The sequence below is a fragment of the Telmatherina bonti genome, assembly GCF_933228915.1.
Source record: "Telmatherina bonti genome assembly, chromosome: 22".
Classification (NCBI taxonomy): domain Eukaryota; kingdom Metazoa; phylum Chordata; class Actinopteri; order Atheriniformes; family Telmatherinidae; genus Telmatherina; species Telmatherina bonti.
This window is the reverse complement of record NC_136631.1, coordinates 21,034,290-21,050,193: the sequence shown is the minus strand read 5'-3', so window position 1 is coordinate 21,050,193 and position 15,904 is coordinate 21,034,290. Positions and strand designations below refer to the sequence as shown.

Below are 15,904 nucleotides of genomic sequence, written 5' to 3'. Positions count from 1 at the left end.
CAGTTTTTTAAAAAAAATCTAAACTTTTGTAGAAAGAAAAAAAACAAAAGCGCAGCTATGCGTGGCTGATCAAATGCATCTGAAAAATGGATCCTGTGTGAGCACCTTTATAAAAGCAGCCGTTTTGGCCGAAGTGTGTTTTTTCTGGAGCATTCAGGTGTGTGCCAAGAAATGACAGACATACTAATCTTAGAGAAATAATAAAACTGCTTCTCGATTTAGGAAGAGTTAAAAGCTTTTTTTTTTTTTTTTTTTTAAAGTGTGAAGTGAAAAGTGTTTTTTCAGCTGTTCAGGCTGGGCCATGCTCAGAAAAAAACATGAAACCGAAGCAATGCATCAGACTCTAAGGGTTTGTGTTAAATGGTGAAGTTCATGACAGTACAGTTTAAAAAATGTTTAAAAAGTATGGCCTTTTTTAGGGTCGACAAGTGGAAAATAGTTCATCTAAAGAGAACGTGACAGCACAGCTTAGGTTTGCAAAGTTACATCTGAACAAACCAGATAAGATCTGGAACATAGTACTTTAACCAGATAATACCAAATTAAAGATAAATTATTATGATGCACAGCAGCAGGTTTGGAGAGAACAAAATAGTTTATCAGCACAAGCACCTTATCCCAAACTTTGAAGCATGGAGGTGGAGAGATGATTATCTGGGCTTGTTTTGCAGCCATAGTTATTGAGATCAACTCATTAACAGTTCAATAAGTTTTGCTCATATTCCTGGATAGCTAACAACATTAAAAAAAAGACAGCTAATTCAATTGAGCCTTTTTGAAAAGCCTCAAACTTAATTCAGATTTATCTGGATTTTCACTTTTGAACATTTTCTTTTTTGATTTCAACCAGTACACTGAAATTTAAAAGCAAGATCACACATTAAAGGAACATCTCATGTTGAATAAACATGGCAGATCCACAACTGCTCATATTTTTGTTTTATGCAAGAGTGGAAATATGAAAGTATACACATATATATATATATATATATATATATATATATATATATATATATATATTTTTTTTTTTTTTTTTAAGCAGAAACCACACATAAGGGACTGCATATATCCTGAGTTCCTTGCAGACTGAGGTTAGTTGTAGACTGGTAGTCCAGGTGCAGGGGTATCAACAAGAACAGCAGAAAGCAGAAAATTCAGTTGGAGCAAAAGTCCCTGTCAAAACCTGTTGGAAAAATAGTGACTTTATGCCCTGATTCACCGAGCTTGTCCCACATGAAGGGGGTGAAAGGCTGAGAAGTAACAAAGATCAGCACCACTAAAGCAGGTAGAAAATTCAATGTTTGGCTGAAGGACCATTCAGGATGGTGAACAGCCTTCTGGGTGCTCACAGCTTCACAAATCAACATACTATCCTTTTGCCCTTTTATGGTCTGACTTTCCCCAGCTCATCGAAACAGCAATGAGTGATGCAGCACTGGATACCAATTAAAATGCTTAAAATCACCTTTAGTAACACTTGCATAACCAGCAACAGTCAAAACTGTTGTCTAGAGCTTTTACTTTTCTGCTAAGAGGCTTTGATGTTCATACATCAGCTCTGAATCTCTGCCATTGCAGAATGGCCATTTACATTCATTTGAACTGGTTTCTGATATTTCTTAGATCTGGCGGCAGTGGGGTGCAAAGCTAAAGCAATTAAACAGTAAAAAGCACAAACACCTTTCTCTGTTTCAGCAACATACATATATTAAAACCCTATTTGCTTCAAAAGGAGCTCACAGCATGAAGAGATCGTTTTCAATAAAACTAAGTGAAGTTAACATGTTCAGTAATGTAAGCGTGACCCTACTGTTTAAACCAAAAAGTCAGCTGTTAACTTATTTCTATGGGAAACTTGATGCAAAGTTCTTTGAAATCTGGGTTGAGGTGGAAACATTTTAGCGCAGGGGCAGAAAACAATGCAGCTCCAGCACTGGGTCTGCGTTTGTGCTGCTAATTAGATGAGCTGAAATATGCTGACTGATTATAACATCAATCTCTCTTCACACTCAGCTGTCTGTATACATCTGTCTTCAAGCCAAATTTGACTGCATCTCAACCTCTCCTGTTTTGGCATGTCAAACCGTCCACCTATCTGCCTGTCCTTCTATCCTTCTCCTGTCTCCTCTGACAGTTCCATCATCCTACTCCTTCTGTCTGTCTATCTGTCCGTCCTGCCTTGGCTGTGTTGACAGCTCCTCGGTCTCATGCCGTCGCAGTGTTCTGCTCCGTCATGGCCACTGGAGCGACACCTGCGCTCCCTCAGCCGATGGACAGGTAACCATTCTTTTCTTGCACTTTTTTTTTTTTTCCTCAAATTTTTATTTCCCCCTCAAAAGTTTATTTGACCATTCCCTCACTTGCTGCAGCACTCAAACTCTGTTTTTCTGTCATCCGTTTCCATCTCTGTCTTCCACCACAGCTGAGTATCTTGTTGCTGGGGAGCAGATGAAAAAAACAGGAACTGGGAGGCTACTGACAGAAATGATGCTTTGGGATCGGCTGCTCAGAAGATCTGCCAGCCGATCCCAAAGCATCCTTCCAGTCCTCTCTGTGCGTGCTCATGCACCTTGACTCCTGGAATGATGTGCTCACAAAAGAAAAAAAATGGAGAAACCCCAAACTAACAGCTCATGACTCCTAGAACACGAGAGCAGAGCGCAGCCAGACATCTTCACTTGAATTATACATCAACTCTACATAAAACTATTTGATTGCAGTGATGAGGAAAATGGAAAGAGACAAGCGGCCAAATATTTTCAACATTTTTTGACAGCAAACAGACAGAATCGGTACTTGTGATTTCAGCATCATGTTTGCCAAATCACATTCTCTGGGAAAAAAGCCCATTTCTGACGTTTCATACACATTAACCTCTGTTGGTAGAAACGCCGCAGTACAGCACAGTACAGAGCCCAATCCTTACAAGTAGGTCATTGGGGGGGGGGGATAGGGGGGAGGTGGGGTGCAGCCCATCTGGAGCAGTGCATTCTGAGTAGTTGACTGCAGATAAAGGGAAGAGGCAAGAGGATGAGAGAGCTGCGCTTGAAAAAAAAAAAAAATCTGCATTTCTTTCTCTATCCTTTGCATTTTTGCTCTTTTTAACCCAAACTCAACAAACTGTCTTATGCCCTGCCAACACACTTCATTTGCTCAAGGGGAAGTCATTCATATGAACGAAAGTGTGAGGTTTGGACACATGAAAATGTGTGAGGAGCAGTACCTGAGCAGACCTCTTCGTAAGTGGGGTTGAGGGTAAAACCGCCGGCGAAGCCCACCTGCGTGGAGAAGACTCCTGGAAGCCGCCAAAAAAGCTTCTCAGCTCCCCAGAAACAGCCCATACCTGGATATGCACACATAAACGCATGCACAGTCAGGGCTTTTGTATTGTGGCACTACCTACAGTCAAACCAACATGTCATAACATGTTATAAAATCTTTATATGTGTAACAGAGGATTTGGGTATTCCTTTTTTTTTTTGTTTAAAGACTGTGACTATGCCATCTTACCAAACATGATGGTCTCCATGCCTTCTGGGAAAGGCTCCACAGTGGGATTCCCATTGACTGCATGCTTGTCTGTGAGGGGAAACAGTGAGGAAATATGCTGTCAGATCATAACACTGCAACATAATGACAGTATGTGAGTAAAGAGGCCTATTAGCAGCTTCAAGTTGGCCTCATAGGTCCTCACTTTGTTACAGGTTGACCCAGGCTGGCGGATCAGAGCCAGAGGCCTCTGTGCAGGAAGACATTTAAGAGATTACACAGCTTTGATTGCCATTCTGACCCTCCCTGCTGTCTCCTCCTCAATACACACCATTAGGCATTCTGAAGCGGTTAACTCTGGATCTCAGTCTTACTCCAATGTATGTTAAATGTGTTTAATGTTCAGCTTGCCCCACTGGGTGTCTGCAACACAGAGAGGCATGCGACTGTACAACCTCAGATGGGTAGATATGCAAGTAGATACAATACTGTCTTAATCTTTATCACGTTAAAAATACCCGATAAGTAAAACAAACTGGAGTGCTGAGAGTTGGCACTCCACTCCCTACTGTGCTGCATGGAATTAGAGCGCTAAAAAGGAAGTGTATGTGTATGTATGTGTGTGTAGCCCACAGATGTGTCAGGAGGATTAGGGTTTAAGAAGACTGAGGTGACTTAGCGTGCAAATCTGCACTAAGCAAGGCTGGTTTGCACTGCAACCACTAATATTAGCCTACTGATAAACAAGCCACAGCACACACCGAGCGCTTAGGCATATACCAATAATGGATGCTAGCTGGAAGTTTTATGTGTGATTGCTCACTGGCAGCAGAGAGATGTTGTGTGTGACACTGGCCTAAATACAAACAATCACTAATCTGATACAGACAAAATGGTTTATTTCCTAGACAGGGCCGGGATGATCCTTTACTGTGACAAAAGGCCAAAGGCCAGCAGCTACCTGGAGTTTATGTCAGACTTAAAGAGATTATCATAAAGCCAGACTGCACACATGCACTAAAAGAAACTGTTTGGCCATGCTGGAGCCCTGAAGATAAAGTTCTTTGAAGAATAAAGGAAGCAAAAAAACCGAATAAATAAAAATAAATAAAAGCGCTGTAACACTTGAGCTGATAATACCCATCTGTGTGTAAAGGCATTTATTTGATATCTTACAAAACTGTTTGGTTTTCATGTGCAGTAACAGATTGAAGAGGCATAAAGGACTAAAATGTCACAGAGGCCTGGTTGCCCTCAGGCAGTTGCTTCCTGCCCTCCTGTTGTGCCACAGTTCTGTCTTTTAGCAGCAGGTTATTTGGCACTGCCAGGTCATGTTCACGGGCGCAGTCAGCTGCAATCAAAGGATATCCGTGTCAGTGACTGTGCTGGCTGCATTTTCTGACTTAAAAAGTGGTACGAGGAGAGAGAAAATCTTCATCCTTCTTCTGTGAACTTATATCGTCTCTATCCTCCGCTCACTCTCACCCTCTTATCCTGTTTCTGGCCACAGCGATAAAAGGTACTGAAGTTGCCAAATGACTGTGAGAGGGAAAATGAGAGAGTGAGAGGGACACAAGTGTGAGATAAAGGAGGAGGAGGAGGAAAAGAAGTAGGAGGAGGAGAGATCAGGCTGCCAAAACAATGGACGGAGTAAATAGCCAGTGAGAAGCAACAGATGAGGGTACCAGGATTCTTTTGGCTTTCATAGCGCCCTGCCTTTAGGCGCTATATAAAAAAAAAACTAAACACTTCATCCATGAGAGAACACTGACAAAACAAACATACAAGTAAGTAAACAAACAAGAGAAGAGGTAAAAACAAAGTTAGCCAGGAAACTGTCGATGCAACGTTGTCTAAAAGAAGCCAAACACAGCCAACCCTCCCCGCACCCCGTTACCTCATCTGACTTGCTCTCTATCGTCACTTCACACCCTTTCTCTCACACCACCTTCCCATCAACCCTTATTTTCCTTTTGCAAACACGTGCACGGCTGTGTGCATGCACGCGAAAGCACAATGTGCCGCACAGTCGTTTGCAAATCAACCTTTGCAGTGGGTATTTGTCCCATGGAGTGTCTGGCGTAGGTCCAGACAGTGCCAGGCTAGGTCTTTTCACTGTGCCTAGTCCAGCACCCCCGCCTCCCCCTTTACCAGACCAGCACCCACACCCCGTTCTGCCAGACCTACCCCATCTTACACACACAGGCAATGAGAAAGAACTGGCTGAATACCCTCACTTCGCTGCCTCACTACGCTAGCTAAAGACAGAATAGAAGACGACAGAAAACAAGCAGGGTGGGTGACTGACTAAGCTCACAAAAGAAGGAAACAGGCTGAATATGAGAGAAGGATTCATGAAAGGATCTTTTTTTTCCCAACTTGGATGAGATATGGGCGTAATTTCTTTTGTATGCTTTTGTTTTCAAGGATATCTGGAAAAAGCAGTTCACACTATACAACACATCGGGACTGAAGCGAAAACACTTTGGTTGTCTTTTGTTGCTTTTTTAGCATGCCAGTTGTAGGAGGCTGGACCAGAACCAAAACATCAGACCGGACCCCCTTCCATTTTGGTTGAATCAAGGTTACCACCTGTTAAGGGTGCAACAATCTATTTGTTGATTAGCGGATAATAACGCCCAGTTTGACTGATTTTGATGGCTTTTTAGTCTTTGTTATCCTCCAGTTATGCCTGTGGTCCTGTGTTTCTCACCCGTAAAACTGAAGTCCAAGTGCTGCTGCCTCCTCGCACAGAGACACAGGAGAGGTACTATCCCTGGATGCCAAAACTGGTGATAGAAGGTCGATTTCCAGGCTGCTCTGTTTATTTCCTTCCAAAAATCCTCTCTTCCCCTCTCTCTTCCCCTTCCCTCCCTCTTGCTGTTCCTCTTTCTAGCTTCACACAGGTTGGCAGGGAGTCAGGCACGAGTCGTTGTCGGAGGCTGATGCTTTATACTGGTGCCAACTACCCTCTGCTGTACGGGAGGATGGGTAGGGGGAAAAAGAGTGGGGCAAAAGAAGGGAGGGGAGGAAAGGGGCAATAAAGGGGGGATGTAATCCATTTTCAAAAGCAGTAAGAGGTAAGTAAAGAAAACTGCCATTATTACTATTAAGTGGACGAGACTATTTATTGTCCAACATTTAACAGTTGTCCACATCCAGGGTGGGGAAATTGTTCAGACTTTCAAGCCAATCATAAAGTCCAGGTGTCCTAGCTATGGAAACAGTTGCTACGGAGAACACATACTGCAACAGTATCACCTCCAGTAAGATGAAGGTGTATCCTGTTAAGGCCTCCTCAAAAACCTTTCCAAGTTGATTTCAAGTTGGATAGCAAAAAACATCAAACATGTCAGCAAGCAAGTCTAATTTTTAACTATATACTTAAATCTCCCATTAAAAATCATTTAAAAGCACCATCTACTGATAAATCAAAGCAAACGCATTTCTATCTAACTTGTGTCACAAGGAACATGAACAGGAACAAAGGACAAAAAGCATTGCACACCTTTCAGGGGTGACAGCCGAATCAGCTTTCTTGCTTTGAAAAGTTTTAACTTGAGCGAAATGACCCAGAAGTATCTAATTAGCAGCCTTGACAAAAGCTCCTTATATTCTCTAAATACTGAGGAAATGAGCTTCAGAGCCTTCCTTCTTATCTTGGTTAAGATACACTTGTTCCTCCTTTACAAAGGGAGTTAATGCTCTCCCACAATTCCTTGCAACAGCAACATTAAACACAACATATTAGAGCTCATGTGTGAACAGGTCAGAATATTAATCATAACACAGAAATCTGAACTTCAATATGAAGCAATGATAGACAAGTTCAGACTTGGAAACGATATTATACAAGCAAACATTGTATTTCAGGTTATGTTCCTTTGCTGTGGTACAAGTTATAACGAGTGAGTCACTGTGCTAAGCATGTGAAAATCCTTCGTGCTTATTTATCTCATGCGTGTATACCATATTCACACTTTTTCCTCATTTCTTCATTTCTCTCCAAACTCTCTGAAAAGCTTAAAAGCAAGGGCATGTGGAGATGACAGGGAAACAACAGAAATAACGCCAAGAATATATCTTCGCCATGAACCTGTTTTTAAGAGTTACAACGAAGCCTGTAACAGAGATTGATTTTGGTCAGCTGACCTCCCCCATCCTGTTTAGAAGAAATATTGGCAATCTATCTAGCACTGACTCAAAATAATAGCTACTGTGCCCCTACCATGTAGCAATCTGCCACTGGATCATTCTCGCCAAGGTCACAGAGTACATCACAGAGACTGGAGTAAGGGAGGGAACGCAGGACAACGGGATGTCTCAACAAAAAAAATGAAGTTTCTTTAAAGGGGCTGCAAGGCAACAGGCAACTTCCAAAATTGTGTGCGTGTGCACTCATATGCACACAAGGCCAGGACAGCGCAGGACATTTATACACAGTCCTTGCAATACCTAAACTGCTCATGGTCACAGGCCCACACTGTGTACATGTAAACTACCCCCTCTTCTCCCCCACGGTGAAAGGGGAGGAACAGATTTCTGCCATGCCGTGTCTCCGAGCTGCTCCAACAGACGGAGAAGGAACTTACGACGGGGCGGAGCCTTCATGCGCATAATGCCCAGATGGACGCTGCGGCACCGCTTCCTCCCATCCACTCACACTCAGCTCCCACAATGCACTTTGTTCATGCTACAAACTGAGAGGGTGATGAGAGGGAGCACCTGGGTTCATATTGCACCATTTTCTCATTTGTGGTGGACCGACCCTCCTGTCTCACAACTGATGAATGAAAGGACACCAGAGGGAAACATTTGAGTCAATGCTACATAGCCAGAATAAGAACGAGAAGAAACAGCATTGTCCAAAACATCATACTTTCTATAAATGTAAGCTGAGAATTAGCTGAGAATTGGAACCATGCGAATTTCTGTCTGATTTAATCAACTATTTAATAGATACACCACATTTCCCTACAGGCTTCGGCTGCCACTGCAGATTTTGTGGACGACTCAAAAATTTCATTATTGTGCAAAGATTAAATCACAAACAAGAAAAAAAAAGATTTCTATAAAAAAAAAGAACCTTTACAACAAATGTTATCTTAGCACAAATACTCCCAAAAGTCAAGTACGCGTGATTAAATTACTGTGGACAAAACTCTCACAAATCTCTGATGATAGTAAGCTCTGCAAAGTTGTACTATGTGTATGTTTACATAATCTAATCACAAATCCAAAAGCATATACCCAGATGCCCCTATAAAGAAAGTGTTGTACATTATCTGTTGGCCAGTTTGACCCTTGTTTTTAAAGATGCGTTTTATAATAAAGTAGGAAATCAAGTCTTGGTTGAATTATCAGTCAGCACTTGACTCATCAGGAGCGATACAGCACCCCATATTGGGTCAAAACGATGTCAAAGATTCAAAAGTTGATTTTAAAAAATGCAGAAAGGAAGCTTAAGTGTTTGCAGGGTGTAAAATAGTTGCTTCTGTGGGACTGGACACAATGACAAACAGAAAATGTCAATGAACGCTACTTAATCTCAGAAACACAACAAAACATAAAATGGAAAATATCAAATAACATCTTAAATGGTACATTTAATTAAGTCTTTTCCCCCCCAATTTTCCATTGTTTCATGAAAAAAAAATCTTTTATAAACAATAAGTACATCAGTGTAATAACACTGCATCGATTAAATTATTGTCATAAATAACAAATATACTGTCAATATTGGTTACACAAAACAGAAAAAAAAGGGCAGAAACTGAGTGGCTGCTGACACTCATCAGTCCCATAGACTGTATCTATGATCTGTCCTCGTATTTATTTAAACCGCTTTAAATGTTCTGTGACCGCAAGGCATTGTGGGACATAGTGGTCCCTGTCCTTACACGGTTTTCTGACGTTTCTCGTCATTAAGGAGACACAAAGAGAAGCCATGAAGTTAATTTCCTCAGCACTTCATTTCAACCCGCTTTTATTATGGCTGCCGCTTCGCTACTTCCGGGTACACTCGGTTAGGAACTTTTCTAAGAGAGGAAACTTATCTGACCGGACCCTCGCAGTGATGCCCACCCGCACGACCACTGTGTTGTTTACCTGCCACGACCATTTTCTCCTCCCTTCCCCTCAGAGCTCTCTCTTTGCTCGGCAGCTGAGTCTTATCTGTCATTATATCAGCGACAACGAGCGGCACATAAACTAGTAGCAACCAAACGCGGTGTATTTTAGCTTTGGGAAACAACTGAGCCTTCCGGGATGCCTCCATTGCGGCGCGGTGTTACGTGGTTCAGCGGGGACGGCATGAAGAGGGAGGGGTGGAGAGGCTGGAAAAAAAAATCCATTAATATGAATATTCATCGCGCGTGGGCAACGTCGTGCACTGCATATTAACTAGTCAAGGGGTTAATATGACTTTGGCACAAATGCCTGCAGAGCACCGTGTGCGGGAACAAAATTAAATTTAAATAAATATCCACTGCATTCAGCATGCAAATGAGCGCTCGACAATTATCAGCTCCCATTCTGTGGGAGGCGCTTCTGGTGCACCAGGTTGGAATATGGATGCATATGGTTAAGTGCCTCTGTAGCTATCTTTTTACATTAAGGACTGCGTGATGGGGGAATGAGTAACAGCTAGAAGAGCCAGCTGTTAATATACTATAAAATGGCAAGTCCTACATTTTCTAGGCTGTATTACAAGGAAATAGAAGTAACATACCCTTCTGACATCCACATAATCCACACAGGTGGAACTGAACTTTAAGTCATTTTTCCACCACATTTATCATGAATCATTTTGTTGATTATAGTATTTAGACAGCCGTTATCACACAGACTTCCTCTTCTATGTTTAGATGTGCATAAAATGAATAATAAATTGAAGCTGAATATGATTCAATATGTATAGACAATTAAGAAAATGTTATAAAAAATGTTTATTTTGTTTAATTAATTTTGTCATCTTTACATCATCTTTACATCTAATATACAACAATGACATTTAGAAGTTCGTAAAAAAAAAATAAAAAAAATAAAAATAAAAAAAGAAAAGGTGGATTGCCTGTACTACCTGCACTCATTTTGTTCTACAAATGAAGTTTTTGAGCCGGATGTAGTGTGCATGAGTGAAAAAGATCATGATCTAAAATATCTCTTGAACATTTTCGAGAATATAAAAATCTGCTAATTAACAAACCGATGTTTTGCCAAAATCTTATCCCCTGCAGAATGTAACCAGTTCTTGGCCCATTTATTCAAGTAAACCAGTTATAAAACATTTACAATCATTCATCTTTTATATGTATTAATTCTACCAAGTCAAGGATTCAGCGGTTATTTGCACAGTGGACGTACAGAATAATGATTTTTTTAATCTTGGATCTTGTCATTTCTTTTTATGAGTGTTGACAGAGAGGGAGAAATCTTAGGATGTGTGCCTACAAACGGTAAACAAGGTTGGCATGGAGGTTGTCTTACATATACACACACACACACACATATATATATATATATATATATATATATATATATATATATATATATATATATATATATATATATATATATATATACATATATGTATATATATATATGGTATATGAACAATTTGCGATGAGATTTTGTGGAATTGATGACGGTTGATACTAAATAGGGTGTTTTGGGACTAAACTAAATTTTTTTTTCTTTAACAGGAGATGCAAAAAATTAAGGTGTTCAGTGGTAAATATGCAAGAACAAGATCACTGTGATGGAATAATGTGCTATTTGTCAGTGTCATATTTCTATTTTTAAATCTAGCTCTATAATTCCTGTCCAAATTGATGAATCATCAAATAAAGATAAATCCCACAAAGTGAATCATTATGAAAAAAAGTCACCATGTCAGGGGCCTGCACATCAGGCTCTGCATTTATCGGGATTCAGATTGGACTTCATTCTGACTTTAAGGCAGACCAAGCGTTGAGATAGTGGTGATGATGATTATATTTATTAAAATAACTTGAAACATTCTCAAGTGTGCCCTGTGCCTGACAAGAGAAGAAACACAAAAAAAAATTAGGTCATTCTTTCTACATCCTGCAAGCTAGAATAACATCCCACCCAGTTACAATCCTCCTTTCCACCTTCTTTTCCTTCTTCTCCCTCACTTATCTGCCGGGGAAATGAAGCTCAATCACCTGCGGAGGAGCCAAGGGCGGCACAGGGGACTTTGCAATGCAAATGCCAGGTAATTACCCGAAAGCTAGGAGAGTGGAAGCACACAGATGAAAATAGAGCAGGCAGAATGTGAGAACATGAGGGAGACAGAATCATAGAAAAAGAACTGAATGCAAGGTTCACATGCCTGTTGATGCAAGATGATTGGGGTGTTGCCATGTGTGAGTTAGGGAGGGTTTAATAGACGAGACAGCAGGGAAAAGGTGAAGTGAACCACAGAGATGGGCAGGAACTATGCAGAGGGAACGTACTGTGATGATTTCCTGCTTGTGAGAACATGCATAAAAATGTGTATTCCTTTAACAAATCAATGCGTGTTGCTGCTGTAGATTGTAATGGTGAAAGGATCTAGTTTTAATTTAGAGGAGCATCTGTAGTAAGTGAGTGCAGGAGTTTCTGTAGCAGATTTGTTTGGGTACATAGCTTTGTGTATATATAGGTATGCATGTGTGATGTCTTACTGGTCCTTGTTTTTACATGTGTGCATGTTGTCGGTGACTTCATATATTTGTGTGCATGTAGTCCATGTGTTGTAGCAGAGGATTTAGCAAGCATGCCAGCTTGCAGCTGTTTGTCAGTGAGTGAGAGCAAAGAGATGTACAGATGTGAGCATCAAAGAGATTATGAAATGACCTGGAATGAAACACTGCAGCAGATTTTAACCGGTTATCACTGCATGTTGTACACCCTGTTTGACTGGGACATGACTGGAAAGCTGTGTCTCAAAGCTGGTGTAGACGGAACAGAGCAATTTTATTTAATATGCTTATTTGTAACCCAATGCAGGACTCAAGCACTTGTTTGTTTGTGTGTTTGTGAAGATATCACCAAGCAATGGTGTGACTCAAGTAGTTTGCACCTCCACTCAATAGATGGCTCTGATTAACATCTGAACAGAAATGGAGCCAGCCAACCAGAAACTGTTTTGGCGATTTAGTGTAATTGTGGTTTTGCTAAAGTCTCACTTCAGCTAATTAGAATAATAAATCATGCCGCCTCGTTGTTTTCAAAGGACCCTCCACCGTCTCGCCAAAGCAGGTGGGATTGTGGGATGGTGTGAAAAAACAAAGGGTTTGATTGCTCTGCTGAAGCTATAGGCTGTTAAAAGCAATGTGGTGCTCTCTGGGGATTCATATTCAAAAGTAGCCATATCAACTCACAGACCAGAGTGGGAAAAGTGAACTTGAGAAATTTTTGTTCATATGTCGGGCCATGCTTGACTTCACTCGACATAAATCAGTTGGCTCATTGGAAAATGGAGAGAAAATGGAGGTTTCGTTTAAATTACTTGAAATGCTGACAGAAATCCGCATAACCTCTCCCCAACAATTTACAGTAAATACACACTGCCCAAGCAATACTACAGTATTCAAGGTGAGCATACCTTGAATCTTCTTCACTTTCCAATTCTCTTTTTTCATACAAGTAGCACAAATTCTTTTCAATAATATGCACATAACAACGTTTTGCATTACTGATTAATATGCAGATTATTGGATTGAATTATGTCCCATTAATGTCAAATGATAAAAGTACGTCAGTTTCCCAGAAATACAGTGATGTCTTCAAATGTCCTTTTGTGGCAAAGATCAGCTGATTGTCAAGAATTTTCTTATTTACCATCTACTGATTGACAACAGATAGTAGGTAGAAGCAATGTAAGCTTTGTTTGAAGGGAAGCTGAAGAGAAAAACCAAACATACAATAGAAGAGTATTTCTGCCTTCTTATTTATGACGTTTCACCAAGACACGGTGGTAAAATTCTATCAAGTGCATTCATCATCAGAGAACTTCCCACACTGAAGGAAGAGGTGCATATCTGCTTCAGACTTGTCTGTTGAGCAAGCCACCACACATTGCTCATTTGTACTTGACAGTCACCTAGTCTGTTTACTGTATTGATTTGCCTGGACATCTCAAGAGATAATCTGCATATTAGAAGTCCACTTAAGACTCATTTAGTACATATTTATTCAGAGATGTGCCTTTTTTATGTTGTCGGTTCAAATAATTACATTTAAATTGTTCAATGAAGTAAACTGATTAGTTAGACCTCCAATTATATTTTAAACTACTGAAAGAAAATTTTTACATCCCTATTGAAACGCTAATCAGTAATCAGCAATTTAGTAAAAAAATAATACAGACAAGTGGAATAAAGGAAGTAACCACACTCCTGCATTTATCATAAAATTTAAACATTGAGATTTGGATAAAGTGTCAGTTTTGTCTTGGGTCTGGTAATTTCTTTGCTTCCTAAAGGGGCATTTTCATTTTTAGTTTTGTGCTACTTATTGTAAAATGATAGGGTCCTTATTAACTCATGAATTTTTAATAAAAGATGATATGATATTTTAATTTTTTTCCATAAGAAAAAAAAAACTGTTAAAGCAATTAATGGTTTGTCCAGTTTGTGTTTGTTGGATAAAATGGATTAATTTGCAAAAATATGGTGAAACACACAAAGACCAAAATTAAAGTGGTGTCTTTTTCTACTTCCTGTAATTCCATATTTGTTCTTGCTAACATTAGTTGTTTTATATTGACTTTCATAAATTTAATTACACTCAACTGATGACAGCAATAGATAAAAAAAAGATAAAAAATACAGGGAAAGCAAAGGAGTGATTTGATTGAGCTGAGCACTGCTTTATAATGCCAGTCCACTTCCTCTCCCTCTCACTCCAGTCATGCTAAGAGCGGCTGGGCTAAGCTACTCTTGCCCTACATACAGCCTAAACAGCAGATTACCGAGTGTCCCTCTAATCCCATGCACCAGGGCATGTGCCACTGTCACCATGCACCAACCACCCAATCACCCTGCAGCCACCGTCAAAGCACCCCTGCTGTTCTCTTAGTTGTGTAACCCCCCATACACACACACACACACACACACACACACCCCAATCACATCATCTTCTCTATTTCTGTTTTTGGTAAATCTTTCAGGATTTTAGGTTTTAGTTTTATCAAAATAAAACATGCTGCAAGCAATGATATCAAAAACCTTATTCCATTTGCGTATTCCTTCCTCTCTCACCTAGCAACACCACCCCCACTTCCCTCCCAGTTTTAACTTCCTCCTGACCACCTGGCATGGGATAGCTTCCTTCAGTCCCTCATCCTCACCTAAACCATCAGACCTGAGATTAGGGTTAATCTGGACCTTGTGTCATCCTGTATCTATCCACCACCCCCACAGCCCCATTCTTTCCTCCCTACATCCCTCCCTCCTCTTTACCAAAGAGGCTTTGGTTCAAAATCCTTTATTGTGAACCCCCACTCCCTTTGCAGTGTCTTTCTGCCTGCTGCCAACTGCAACTTTTCCTCCCATACCACATCCGCAGCCAATCCTTGAACAGATACTGGTAGAACCTGTCCCCAAGCTATTCTGGGTAAAAGATGCAAGCAAAGGATTTTTTTCCTCCTTTGTCTCTCCCTTCAGAATAGATCTGGAATTAGGCAAGAATTGTCAAGTTTTGCACATGCTAAGAATGAAAAGCTTGATCACATGAATGTGCATATAAGCATATTATAATAGAAGACTATACATAGAAAGTGTGCACAATAGATGAAGACTTTCTCTGTGTGTGTGTGTGTGTGTGTGTGTGTGCATATGTGGTTATGTGTTTATATTTATTGAGAATACTCTCTTATCCCTATGTACAGGAAAATTAGATGTGAGGCTAGAATTCATCCTCCTGTCCTCATCCTCGCTACCCTCTACATTTAGCCAGCCATGCTCTTCCCAGCCCGAGGACAGAGTGAAGGTATGAAGGCATGAGTTGGATGAGGAAACTTTACAATGAAGGGGAGAGCAAAGATGCGTAGAGAAAGAAGACAAAAAGGAAGAAAGATACAAAGCGCTAATGCCCCTTTCAATTTTTTTTTCTTTTATTTTTTTGTCTCTGGAAATAAATGGCAAATTCTCCCTCAAGCAAAGTCTCCTGTCTTTGGTTGAAAGGCCAGGAAAAAGCACTTGGCTGACAGATACTGCAAGAAAAGGAGAGTGAGAGGTAGGGAAGCAGCGACATATGTAGGCCAGTGAGGAAGGATAAAGAAACATAATGTTAGGGGAAAGAAAAAGACCCTTGAGCATAAGAACCTGCATGAATGGGATGTTTTTATGATAAAACAGCATGGACGACACACTGAACTGATCAGAAGATGCTGAGTTTATAACGT

General features: G+C 40.5%; 1 protein-coding gene across 1 annotated transcript in view; it reads right to left on the bottom strand.

Moving 5' to 3' along the window:
- Positions 1-9,767, bottom strand: part of msrab (methionine sulfoxide reductase Ab) — a 32,775-nt gene extending 23,008 nt beyond the window's left edge. The window contains exons 1-3 of the mRNA XM_079262032.1: positions 9,598-9,767; positions 3,511-3,579; positions 3,224-3,343 (exon numbers count right to left, since the gene is read on the bottom strand). Coding sequence (XP_079118158.1) covers positions 3,224-3,343; positions 3,511-3,579; positions 9,598-9,766 — 358 coding nt within the window. The 5' untranslated portion in view covers position 9,767. The remainder of the gene's footprint in view (positions 1-3,223; positions 3,344-3,510; positions 3,580-9,597) is intronic.
- Positions 9,768-15,904: the final 6,137 nt, after the last annotated feature.